Source organism: Haliaeetus leucocephalus, unplaced genomic scaffold (genome assembly GCF_000737465.1).
Source record: "Haliaeetus leucocephalus isolate CR32 unplaced genomic scaffold, Haliaeetus_leucocephalus-4.0 Scaffold284, whole genome shotgun sequence".
NCBI classification, from domain to species: Eukaryota; Metazoa; Chordata; class Aves; order Accipitriformes; family Accipitridae; genus Haliaeetus; species Haliaeetus leucocephalus.
In genome coordinates this window covers 1966974-1980219 of record NW_010972720.1, presented here as the reverse complement: position 1 = coordinate 1980219, position 13246 = coordinate 1966974, and the positions used below count along the sequence as shown (strand labels likewise).

General features: G+C 40.6%; 2 protein-coding genes across 2 annotated transcripts in view; one reads left to right on the top strand and one right to left on the bottom strand.

The window, feature by feature from the left end:
• Positions 1-2092: 2092 nt before the first annotated feature.
• On the top strand, positions 2093-3945 carry SCRG1 (stimulator of chondrogenesis 1). The gene is made up of 2 exons (XM_010569960.1): positions 2093-2328; positions 3891-3945. The coding sequence occupies exons 1-2, from the start codon at positions 2093-2095 to the stop codon at positions 3943-3945; spliced, it is 291 nt and encodes a 96-aa protein (XP_010568262.1).
• A 3518-nt stretch (positions 3946-7463) lies between these two features.
• Positions 7464-13246, bottom strand: part of SAP30 (Sin3A-associated protein, 30kDa) — a 17849-nt gene continuing 12066 nt past the window's right edge. Inside the window, exons 2-4 of the mRNA XM_010570061.1 lie at positions 12570-12692; positions 9804-9902; positions 7464-7749 (exon numbers count right to left, since the gene is read on the bottom strand). Coding sequence (XP_010568363.1) covers positions 7627-7749; positions 9804-9902; positions 12570-12692 — 345 coding nt within the window. The 3' untranslated portion in view covers positions 7464-7626. The remainder of the gene's footprint in view (positions 7750-9803; positions 9903-12569; positions 12693-13246) is intronic.

Sequence of the window (13246 nt, the reverse complement as noted above, 5' to 3'; positions counted from 1 at the left end):
TCAAGGTATAGTATAAACAAACTTGTTCTGTTTAAGCATTAAGACTTCTCTGAGCAGGACCCTCATAACTGCCGTGTTTATACTCCTACAAAATAAAACCATTATTATAATAATACAGATTCTTTACTCAAGTCTAAAAAACAACATCAGGCAAAGTTAGAACAATGTTTACTTTATTTGAGAAGTAGTTTTGAGGTCTAAAACTAATAAAGACAGTATGTTATTCAATACTGCACTCTAAGGTAATTAAAAAATAGATCCCCAAGGCTCCATTACTAGTAGTTTATAGGAGTCTCCTACTCAAAAGTTCACATACAAGTTCATGGAAACTAAAAGGAATCATTCAATGAATTTTGCTTCTGCAACAGAAGTTAAAAAATACTCAAGAGCTTATTTTCACTTCAGTCATGTTCTTTAATATATTGGCCACCTTTTTAACACTTTATTTGGCTACTGGTCTTCAAAAAACAAGTTTGCAAAAATCTTATGCAAAAATACAATTGAAGAGCATCGAGGTGTAGTATTTTATCCCTAGTATGAATCCAAATTCCCAGATTTTCTTATAGTCTCTGGCGTGTCATTCATTGGCTGAAGAAACGGAAGATGAGCAAGATAGCTAGCTATGGTAGTGATGTAACTCCCCAGAAAAATTACTACATGTAAATTTATACATTTAATAGCTTATTGTTTGTTTTTCAAGGGTGATCTCAAGAGTTTTACAAAGTAACCTAAGCGGGACTATTAATTGACTTCTATAGCTGGCATGCCTTTTTTTTTCCTTCTTCCCCCTCTTATCTAGAGAATAGCTCTGCCATCTTAACTTGACCTTTGATAGTCTTTGATCAGACATTGCCTTACACCTAGTTATTTTGGGGTTAGTCTAGAGCACTCTATTCTGCAGCCCTCCAAGAAAGACTAGGGCCAGCCCGTAACATCGTAGTGTCAGGGGATGGACTCTGAAGCGCCGACAGTACGAAGGGCAGCACAGTCTTCCTTGAGGCTAACACAACTACAGCGAGGAGCGCTCAGGGAGAGCTCGCCGGGCAGAGCTGGCCGTTGCTTTAGGTCAGCAATCAGAGCAGAAGTCCTGTTTAAATTCGGTAAGGTATCAGACCCCTTTCATTCAAGCATGAGGAAAGGTAAAAAAACCCCACTCTCTCTCTTAATACCAATGAAGTCTACATTGAAGCACTGTTCAAAATGCTAATTCAAAAGCGAATGCAAGTTCAAGGGTCTTATCCACAGCGTTGGGCATGGTCAGCCTCTGTGCAAAGCAGCACAGAAGAGCACAGCTAGCATTAAACAAGCTCATGCAGACGATGGAAAGCCTCGTCACCAACAGGCGAGTGTTACAAGGGGTAATTTATCCCGCCTTTAAAAAGCCAATTAAACCATAATGACCTCCTGTAGCAAGACTCAACTAAGCAGTTTGCAGTACCAAAAAAAGAGAGAAAAAAAAAAAAAAGGAGAGAATTCTCAGTAATGTTATACCATACCAGAGCCTGCAGTCCAGGACAGCGGCACTTGGCAGCACTGCAGAGAGCTTCAGCCTCCTTTGCTGTTTAACACTTCATTTTCTCAAGCAGTTGATGACAGAGGATTCAATCAGCAGACAAGTTTTTCCACAACTTTGATGGGGAAAGATACTATCATTTTTATGTGAGTGACTCTTGTTTCATCAGGCAAAATGACCAGGAACACAAGGAAACCCACCCGGACATTTTCACCTGGTTTGGTAGCAATCGATACACTCACTCACACAACCAAGAGAACACGGCCAGCTCAAAGCAATTTTCTCAAGGTGAGAGGCCAAAGAAACAACAAAATTGCCCGGAACAGAAGCCTCAATTCCCGACGAAAGGATTCCCAAGGTCGTACAGAAAGTAATGAATATCAATTCTGCTGCAATATTATTTACCTCCTAGGAGAAAACACTCTCCAGCACTCAGGCTCAAACCTCCCAAAGTTCACAGGAAAGAAAAGAAAAACACAAGCCAGAGAGCAAACTGGAGAAAGAGATCTGTTCAACAGCTATACCTGTGTCACGTACCTCATTTCTCTTTAGCACCCTGCTGCAGGAAGCTTCGCAAAAATGAAGATGGTCTCGGCACTGCTTCTGCTGAGCACCCTCCTGGGTACCCCCGCGGTGCCTTCCCGGCGGCCCTCTTGTTACAAGAGGGCCCTCAAAGACCACGACTGTCACAACGTCCCCGAAGGCACAGAGAACCTTCGACAGATCGATGACGGTCTGCAAGATCACTTTTGGGAAGGGAAGGGCTGCGAGGTGATCTGTTACTGCAACTTGAATGAATTGCTCTGCTGCCCAAAGTAAGACCACACTCATTTCATATAAACTTGTACAGTTCTGTATGACTGCCTGTTGTATTTTCATCATTTTACAGTTTCCACTGGTGGAATAAGCTACCATTCTAAAGAAATGCACCACTTCAGATGGTTTCAAATTATATCAAGAGATAGCCAATTATCTGATACACTGCCAGTTTTCAGGTTTTGTTTTTCAGGGGCTCACCTAGGACTTGCTTAGCGTATTTTATAAACCTGCATGTTCTGTTACAGGGGACTTTAGCATTTAAATCACCCAACTTTTCACTCTTCTGTTTGATCTAAACTAAGTATGAGAACTACACCAAATCTTTATTCACAGCACTTTGCAATGAAGATGTTTTCAGGACCATAAAAAAACCCTATTCGATTTCTGTTCCACGGCAAAGAACTGTATTGCTATTCTAAGGCGCATGCACATATGTCAGTTGAATAACTTATTCTGTAATGACAGCTGTTCCAAGTAGGAAGGCAAACAGGGGGGAAACAGAGGTTCACAAATGCCTGCAAGGGAGGGAAAAGATTTAGCCCAAGAACATCAACACTCCTCTGGCTCACTGGCACTGCTGACAAAGCCAAACGGCAAAGTTCTCACTGAACGTGGGTTCTTTTGTTGTTGTACTACAGAAAGAATGTACATGCCAACAAAATTAATATTGAGTTAAACAACACCACCAGCCCATACTGGTTTGAAGTAATAAAATGTATTAAGAGGTATTATTTCATTCAGCTTTCCAGCAACATCTTTTCTTCAGGAAATTTAGATTAAAAACATCAACACTTCAAAACTTACTTCAGGGACACTAAAATGTGATGGCATTACATAGGCAAGCAAAAATGACTTTTTATATGTGCTCCTCTTACCACCCAAGTTTCTCAAGTCCCCCCAAATCCAATGAAAGGCAACTTTTCAGCATTCCCATGGGGGAATAGATTTGAACCAAGTGGGAATGAATTCTAAAGCTAGAGATCTCACATTCAAACTCAAAGCAGGGTTTAAGTACTTCATCTTTCACTTTCCCTAAAACTGGATATGACATCCTCACCCTGAAGCACACTTTAGGTTTCTAGCTTCAACCTCTGACCTTTCAGCAGCCTAATAAAGCCTCTTTCTTTGATACAAATACCTAAGGAGGTCTTCCTTCAACCATCCTGAGGTACAGAAGACTTACTTTGCAAGTCTGCTCTTGGGACAAATTGCACTAAACAGTATGAGTGTACATGCCGAAGTTCTTTATTTTTATAATATTATGTATTTGGTAAATTTACTTTCTCAAAGCTAAAATACCGGGGTGGAGTCCTGGCACTCTGGTCGGTCAATTAAAGTTTTGCCATCACTTCCAAACCAGGCCAGCAGAGGTAGAAATGCAGTACCTTCATCCAGACCTGCAGTTGCATTTGCATTGCTGGAACAGCATCCCACAAACACAGTAATCCCACATATATCCCACCATAAGCTAAAAAAAAATCCACAACTGGAAATGCATGTCATGTTAAAGCTCTGATAAACCAATCTAATTATTTAAATATCTGATAATATCTTTCAGGGATATTTTCTTTGGATCAAAGATATCTTTTGTGATCCCCTGCAACAGTCAGTGATGAACATCAAGTCTGCCGGTGAAGCAACAGACGTCATTCTACCATCACATAACAATACTTGCAAGGGGAACCCCCCCCCACCAAAAAACCCCTTCCTTTCTAACCACAAGACAGTGCCTCTTTTTACACTGTGGAAAAATCACCTTTCTATACTTTTTTGGAATGTCAAATACGTAAGAAGTTCTCCTCTCTGATTTGGTAGCTGACTTCATTTCCATAATGGTGTAAAAGACTGTACAAGCTCTTAATGCAACCTAATATGCAGCCCCCAGCAAAAAGCCTAACTCTTGTTACTCAGCACAACATTTTCAATTAGTTTGGATGAAGAAACTTCAAGCCTAAGCCTTCATGTCATTAGGAACGTGACTCTCATTGCGACCTATGGCAGTGCGGCTTCCTATTGCTTTTTTGCCATCACACAATGTTGTTTTAAGCTGAAGCTACTCAGTCCCTGATACTTCTGCAGACAGGCTCCCACGTTCTATTTAAGCATCTTAAAATACATGCACATACAAAAGGCAAACTTTCACCATTTGTATTTGAAAATTCCACTGGGGGGGGAAGAGGCAAAACTCACATTAATAGGACTAAAGCACACTTCGGTCTTAATTATGGTCACCTGCATTAACTATGCGATCCTTAAAACCTGAAACTTCTTAATCTTAACATTGAACATTAAAAATACTTTAACAGTTACAATAGTGCGTGTGTACATATATACATTCAGAAAGACATCTAAAGAGGATGGGACTGATGCAAGGTCTGTTAAGGCAACAAAAAAAATCCACACTTCAGCAGCTATTTTTAATCAAGCCTTGTTTGAAATACAGTACCCCAGAATTAAGTTAAAACGCTGGCTTTTTATTTTTAAGACTAGCCCTGTAAGGAAATAGCTAGGGAAGTGAAGACAAATCAGTATCTCAAAATACTGGAAGTAATCATCTTAATGTTTAAGAGGTATCACAATCTAGGCTGTAGATACACAGTAACCTCTCAACACCTGCCAATACCAACTGCAATACAAGAAAAAAACAGCCAAAAATTAATGTCCCTTTATGAGTTTAAGGAAAGCCACCTGAATGAGCCAGGCTTACAGGCAGCAAGCCTGGCTTATTGCCTTACATATAAAAACTCTAGCTATCAAGTCAGTCACATGGAAGGTGTGTAGTACTGAAGTAACTATTTAGTCTTTTCCACTCAAAAAGTGTACTGTTCATCTAATAATCTTACAGCATTACACCACAAAAACCACCACCAGCAGTTTACCAGACTTATTTCACACGCAGTATGAAACATCATGACTGTTTTTCTTCCTCTGTTAGTAGATGAGGGTTGGATAGTGGGGGAGGAGGGTGATTACACATAGCTAATAATAAATGTTTCAAGTAAATCTGTGTGTACTATTTTTGCCAAGTAATTTTTAGGCTACTGACGGTTAAACAAACAGTTTGTGTCACCAGGCTTTTTAAGCCTGGTTTGTGTAATTATTCCTGAGTCATTTGGGCTTCCTACCAAATCATCAATTAAGGGTAAAAAAACAAAACAAAACCATAAATCTGGCAACCCACAGTCAAAATATCCAAAGTCAGTGCTCTGCTAGGAAAACATATGGTATCTGCTCTTGTGCAAAGCCCTCTATAAGCTTCTAGCAGTAATACGGGCACATAACTTCTGTTGGTTGTGCCATCTAGTTTCTACATGAATCATGTTGCATATGCCTGGCATTCACAGCTTTCCAAAGCAGCAGTAGCAAAAAATTTAAGGCAGATGCAAATCTGGGTAGTAAGTTAGTAGGTGGTTTTCAGTTACTTTCCTTCCACCACTCCTGGCTAAGGGAAATCCATAATCCACTGGAGAAAAATTTTGCCACTTTCCACATGCAGCAGGATACTTGGGCTACTACTTTTAAGACTGATTTCCTAGAGAAACTTGCTTTTGTTTCTCTCCCCACCCTCCTTCCCTCCCAGAGCTTCTTCTACAGGTCCTGCCAGGCCTAGGTGAGAACATTCACCCCCAACACACACTCAGAGAAAAAGCCTTTATCTTTCGGATGTCCTATCCACAGCCAGGTTCCCTGGCTGTTTCTCCAACTACTACTTTGAAGATGACCAGCTGAATTTGTGCAAAGGACATTTAGCAAACAACTTTATAGTCACTGTAGTGAAATGGGCACTAAAACAGCTCTTCAAAGGAATACCAATTTTAGCTGCCACTAGCTAGATATCACTAACTGTCTTGAACTTAGGCCAACACTGCAGAACTTTATTGTGGAAATACATAAGACACTGCAAGTGAAAGAAATCAGGCCACTGAGAGCTACTGGGAAGGCAGCCAGTTCGAGGTTAGGGTTTATCATCATTCAGCTCTGTGCAAGTGTCACAAGTCAAAAAAGCAAAGTGGAGTATCTTAGTTGCAGTGATGCCAGCAAAGTAGTAGTTTTCAAAAAACTCACAAGATTAATATTGAGCAGATTAGACCAGAGACATATTGCTTTCTCATTTTTCCCAAATTAAGAAAAAGCTTTTAAACATCTGATAAGGTTATGAGTTGCAACAAATGCTAACTGAACAAGCTGAAGCTGTGTCCTCCTCTGCTTTAAGATGAGAACTCTTTTCCCTCCACCTTTTCTTCAACCTACAAGCACAGCTTAAAGCAGAAATCATATTCCATACACCACACATTTAGACTGGCAGAATAGTTAAACGACAATACAAGAAGTCATTCGTAATACCATTTTCTTTACTAAGCTATTCAATTAAAAGCAAAAGTATTGCTGGATATTCTTCTCCTATGTTATTACAAGGTTTGGTTTGTGGCTTTTGTTTTGTTTTTTTTAAACAGGCCTGAGCTAATGCATGCAATGAAAAAGAAATAGTATGCCTATTAGAAGATACCATATTGACCCAGCACAGACTCTGTCTTCCATTCTCCAATTGAGTTCTTAGCCACAGTCTACGCAGATGAATGAAAAAGTCAGCAGCTAAAGGATTTCTTACCGAGTGGAAGGATTCCTCGGCACAGTAAGCTGCAGCAGTCTTTTCATCCATACTTAAAGCTTTGAAATTTGAGAGCTGCATTTTTTTCCATTTCAATATAGGAGCAGGAAGGCCTCAGTGCTTGGAAGCACATATCCCAGCAATGACAAGATGAATAAACAAATCAAAGCCCCCATCAATCCTTGTTTCCAAAGGGGAAAAAAATAAAATGTTATTCAGCCATTTTTGCCCAGGTAACAACTGGAACTGTCATTTAAAGCCTTTTACCTTAAGAAAAAGAACCTATTGCCAAGTCTGTTACAGCTTTTTTTTTTTTTTTTTTTTAAAAGGCATTGCATCATGAGAACTTGAAGTACATTCATAAATATATCCTTGGCACAATTTAATTGAAAAATATTTTAATATCACATAATTAGTCAAAGCTTAACTATTAGGTACAAGTAACTCACTAAATAAGTTAGACACACCCACTTGAGCAACAATATCAGTGATATTTATTTAAAATACTTTTGCCGAGGAAATTTGTTTCATAAGAGATGTTTTTTCAAACAAATCAGCAAGATTATGAAAAATAAGAGACAAACTCTCTGGAGGAAAAAAAAGTTACAAAGAAAGCTTTTGCATATCAACAAAAACCCTCAGTCTTTTGATTTGCAGCCTGAGTCTCAGTCCCAACTTTTTCTGTCTAATGAACCCCACTATCCATCTTTAGATCTGGTTTGTTCTTGTCATTCTTCACAGAGTAGATGAAATATGTTAAGGTGTCCTTTTCATTCACTGGAATTGTCCTAAAATGGCAGCCAATTATCTATAAAGGAAGAATGCAAGGAAATTAAATAACCATTCATATGCAGAAACTGAAGATTCAGATTTAAATTGACTACATTAAACAAAGCTTAAAAGCTTGATCAAGAAGCTTAAAAAAGAAACTAAAACCTACCTCTTCAAAAGTCTAACAGTCATAAAAAAGATAGAACAAGAACCATTTTATTGAGAACTATGAACCAAGTATAGCAGGTTGTACCCTCATTTCCTAAGTAAAAAGCCTAGGAAAATTTTCAGGGCGGGGGGGTTTCTCAAAACAAGCATAGGAGTAGTATTACACCTATATGGTCAAAGCTTGAGTGTAAAGCAAGTAATGACTATAGAGTATCAACAGAGCAACAGCACAGCAATGAAAGACTACTGCTCATTACTCAGGTTGGGGGGGTGGGGGAATATGTGTATCTGTATCAAGTCAACTATAGAAACATCTAAGACAATACAAGAATCTTCAGGATTACAGTTGAACATTTAGCTCTTTGAAACAGAGCTATCAATGATGGAAATTCACCATCTGTAAGTACTAAAATATGACAATCTCTAAACAGTTCTCAAGTCAGAGGTCTTTTCCTTCATCAAAATGAACACCAACTTTAAAAGAAAGCACTCAAAATATTATACCTGCTCAAGCCTATTCTCAGGCTTTTTGCAGAATACTTTGGTAGACTAGAATTACCAAGTGGAAGTCAGAAAAAATGGGACTGCTCACTTAACTACTACAGGGTTTAAGTATAAATTTTAGCATAATTAAGCAAGTTAGAAAGGTTTCCAAACCCTACCCTCAAAAAATTCAGAGAAACAGTTTGAGAGTCCTTTAAAGTGCACTTCTAAGCAACAGCTAGAGGAGTGTCTATTGTACATTAGGACAGGTTACAAGGAATCACGTGCACTGTACACTAAGGAAGTTCTGCAGCTATGGCTCACAAATACCTGCAGGTCAAACAAAGCATGCGGCAGAAGCCTTGCCTATTCACATCAAACAGCGTAAGAAGCATAAGCTAGCGCAAATACCTCGTGAGATGCACCTAAAGCAGACCCTTAGAAATGCTAGTTTTGCAGAACAAAAACTAGCTGTGCTTTTTCAAATCACAGTCCTGCTAATTCAAGAGCTAGCTCTACCTCAGCTCACATAGAAAAAAACCATAAGACTCATTTTACGTTCTTAATCATAGTGGCAGCAGCACTATTCTTTTGCAGCTCAGCCTTTTTAAGAACCTTGCCTTTAATCCACACAGATTAAGGGAGAGACCAACAAAATGTCAAACCAAAGTAAAACTGGGTGTATCGCTGCACAGAAGTGAAAAAACGGTAGCTATACCTCCCTGTTAAGAGATCACTGGTTCTCCCATGTATTTCCATCAGCATGCTGTAACTGCATCTTTGCAGCGCAGAAGTATTCTTTTAAAATTAGTCACATGCAGCAAAGATGCTTACATACAGCTGCACTTACACGCAGCTTCAGCAATTTTAGAAATATTGGTAAGAAAAAAACCTAATTTCATAAAGTTGCATTTTTCTGATGGCAGATGCCAGTGGTTTTAATTAACAGAATTAATCATCAATAGAAGCCTGTTTTTCAGGTTTCCATAGTTTACATATGGAGAAACATGTATGTTTGCAGTAACTACCTTTTCAAAGCAAAGTCTGAACCTTGCTGGAACTTCACTGCTGCCTCTCAGTTTCTAGTTCTTTTCAGCTGGACACTTCGAATGAAGGTGTGACTGACACACAGACTACAAATCCATGATTCTACGATATTCAGGGACACGCAGATCATCTTACTGTTCCAGCCCAACACTTTGTGTCTTTAAGCAGCACACACTCCTTTCGGAAGTTGAGTCCCTCCTCTGGAAAGGACTTTTACTTTTGATTTACTTGGCTTAGGAGCTGTGGCCAATGGAGGAAACTAGATAAGCAGTTCCCTTTTGTTCTCATAAAATCCAGATTACATATGCTCTTTATGCAAGGATCACATTGCACAGAAAACCACATGCCAAAGCAAGTTGCATTTTCTATTATGGAACAAACACTCATACATACTTCAACGAGCTGTGCTTTGTTAAGTCCCGGTCTGGTCTGTAGCTTGAAGTGTCTTTTGTACCTTCGAAGTGTGTTTACTTGTAACTGATATAAATCAACCTAGAAGAAAGGGGGGGGGGGGGGGAAAATAATCTAATGTAACTGAAAAGGATTCAGTCATTTATAGCTGGCCTCTCAAAAACACTTTGGAGTCTCACGGATACACAAGCATAGACCATCAGCTCAGCAGATCTCATTTTGACAAAAAACCCCCTCCACCCCACACCTTCCAGTGGAAAGGAAAACAGCCCAGTTCAGTTTAAGAGCATTTTATTGTTACTGAGCACGGCTCTGCCTCCCGTTAGCAGTGGACAATATTTGTAACTCATTATTGTCCTTTAATCAGTTCTGGGTTTTTCGTTTGTTCCCAGTTCGAGCGGGGTAACACAAAAGCCCAGTAACAACTTTCATACAACATCTACGAAGATGCTGATTCAAAGGAGGCCCCTATACTGTGTGATTTCAGCCATCAAATTTTACACAAGTGGCATGCAAGATATAGCACATCTGAACCGTCAGCACATATTAGAACCAGGAAAAAGTCTAGAACGCAAAGGTTTCTTGGCTTGAGGTGAGAGAAGAAAACAGCTGCTCTTGCTCTCCAAACATATCCCTGCTACATAAGCACAACGCAGGAGTTACGTGCACAGGCATAGTTGTCCAAAACTGTTTTTCAATGCGAGTTGACAGTTGAAAGAATTGCACAAGGTCCTCTCAGGAATACAAATATACAACCTTAACCCAGTACTCCCTCAGTTTTGAATCCCACAAACTCTGATCAAGAGTCACTTCTCCCAGCCACAGCTTACCTTCCCACCCTCCTTGACAATGTAAGAGAGCTTAATCGGATGACTGAATGGGAAAGCAAGCTGAGAAAGCAGGCTGAATGAGAAATTCTGCTAGATCAGTTGCAGATACTAGATACAGTAGTATTCTCCAAACTCACTGCATTGAAGATTTCTTAAGGCATCCACTTCCATTTTAAACTCATTTAGCAGCCTTGACTATGGAATATTTAAACAACAGCAGCGCTACTGCATGCTTGGTAACCTGGCCAACCTTGACATGATGCTGCCTTGCACGATAGAGGATGGGTAGGTATCCTTTGGTATTCTGAAGTTTACATGGCACAAATTCCACTTCCCAAGTCACAGTGGAGAACCCACACCCTAGAGCATCACGCAGGGGAGGAGCAGCAGCTTTCCACCAAGTCCCTGAAGCTACCAGTACTGTGGAAGCCTCTTTCCCTCCCACAGGAATCACTTCTAACAGGTAATGATGGTCATGACCGAGATGGAAACGGGAAGGCCTTGCAAGTCGTCAGAAGAAGGATTTTTTTTTCCTTAGTAAACTGGATAGCAATTGAAAATAAAGAAAGTCAAGAGCCAATGGGCATCAGAGGCACACCGTAGTCACATGGGATGAACATACTGCCATTGTCCAAACAGCCAGCTGAAACTCCTCAAAAACACCTCCCAGGCAGTTTTCTTTCCTGCTGTAATACCATTAAAAAAGCTTGCTTTCTTGTTCTAGAGATATCCATCGCTTGTGACACATTTTATAATTTTCACATGAGAAAACCAAACAGGTTTGCAGGACAGCTGCAATTACCACTGTGCCAAGGAGCCACCTGAAGCCACAGAGAACATTAGCCTTAGACAGAACTTTCAAAGAAGCAATCCCACATATTTAGCAGACAAACAACACAGCCCAGCATCAAACCACTCCCAATCCCCTAAAATCCTCTTAGAGGATCCTCTTAGCCTTCAGACTGGAGCCATGTGCCTTTAGGCACAGATTCTTGCACAAAGTTTCATCACTTGCATTGCTGGTATCTGCAGATGCTGACCATAAGGTTGTCATTAAATTAACACTTACGGAGCAATTGCTTAAGAATGCTTTAAAAATCCCTCTTGGAAGGGACCAGGTAGGCATGACAGGCTCTGCTCAAAATTAACACACTGAACAGCACCTGCTAAGCCAGGCTGTAGCAGAAATAACCCAAAGCACAAGTAGGAAAAAGAGCCTTAGGTGCAGTCTCTCCCACTGTACTATGCAAAAGGTTTGAAAGCTCTAGCTCACTTTCGTAATGGGTGAGGTTTCACTGGTCTGCAGCAGAGAAAACGGGAGAAAAACACCATCCCTCTCCCCTCCTTTCTAGCACAGCTCCCTGAACTTTTCTTCCCCCAACATGGGATAAAAACAAAGATCTACTATCATTAAACTTTCTCTGTTTAACGTGACTAAGGCAATGGAGTAACTGCAAGAGCCATCTGCAACACATTTAGGACAGAAGGAAAGGATCAGAGGGATGGGGCAGTGAAGCATTTATATCCCAAGTCCTATGTGCAATTCCCTTCAAGTTGTCAACTCCTGCAGAAGACAGATTGTGCCGATATGTAGCAAAGTACCTCTTCTAGTAGGATGCTGGAGAGGAAGCACTAATAACGAGAAAGTTGAAAAAAGCAGTTTTCAGAGAGAACTAGCGGACACTTAAAAAGCTAGAGAGTTGTTCGTTCTACTTTGCACTATCAGTACAGAAAATACATTGTAAAATTCAGTTAGCTTTTGTTAAGAACTGAGTGAATCACGAGTCTTCTCTTTCCTCGCGTGCCCCAAAATAAGGAGAGCTGCAAGGGTGGAAAAGTGGTATCTGTGCAGACGTGGTAGCTGTCAAGTACAAGCTTAACACAACAATTAGAAAAAAAACCCCAACTACTTAGCTACCTCTGGAGTGTCGATGTCTTGCACTGGTGAGTCGCCATCATCATCGCTGCCTTTCCTCTTTCTTCTATTTCTCACACTCTGAATTAAGTTTTTGTGGAAGTCACAAATATACAGATGTCTTGCCTAGAAGAGCAATAGGGCGTCTTTCAATCAAATCCATGTAAGCATCTCCCGGACTTATAAACGCACACACAGAGACAACCCTTCAGCAACCACAGTCACATTAACTGCGTCGAGGAAGCTTTTCTACCGGATTCTTCTAAATAAAGAATGCGCTATGCTACAGATCACTGCCACCGGCTTGGCCGGGCGGACGCTGAAGCGCTGCAATCGACCGGTTCAGTGGTAACAGCCTGCAGACACACGAGTACAACCCTCCCTCCAGCCACTCGTCGCAACTCGGGGATCGGGAAGCAAACAAACAGAAAACAAGCTTTCGGTTGTTCTTCGGAGGGCAAACAGCCGGCTCTCATTTCACACCGGCTCTCACTCCCCCTCGTTCTACTTCCACTACCTAGGCGAGGTCAAGCAACACACTTTTTAAAAAATTTTCTTTCTTTCCTTTTTAAAAGTTCCCCTTTGTACGGATCTGCACGCTTTGGGAGAACTCTTCGGCGCGTACCAACCCCGAATTTCAGAGTTACGGGCTTTAACGGCAACGAAAGCGCAGAGCTGCG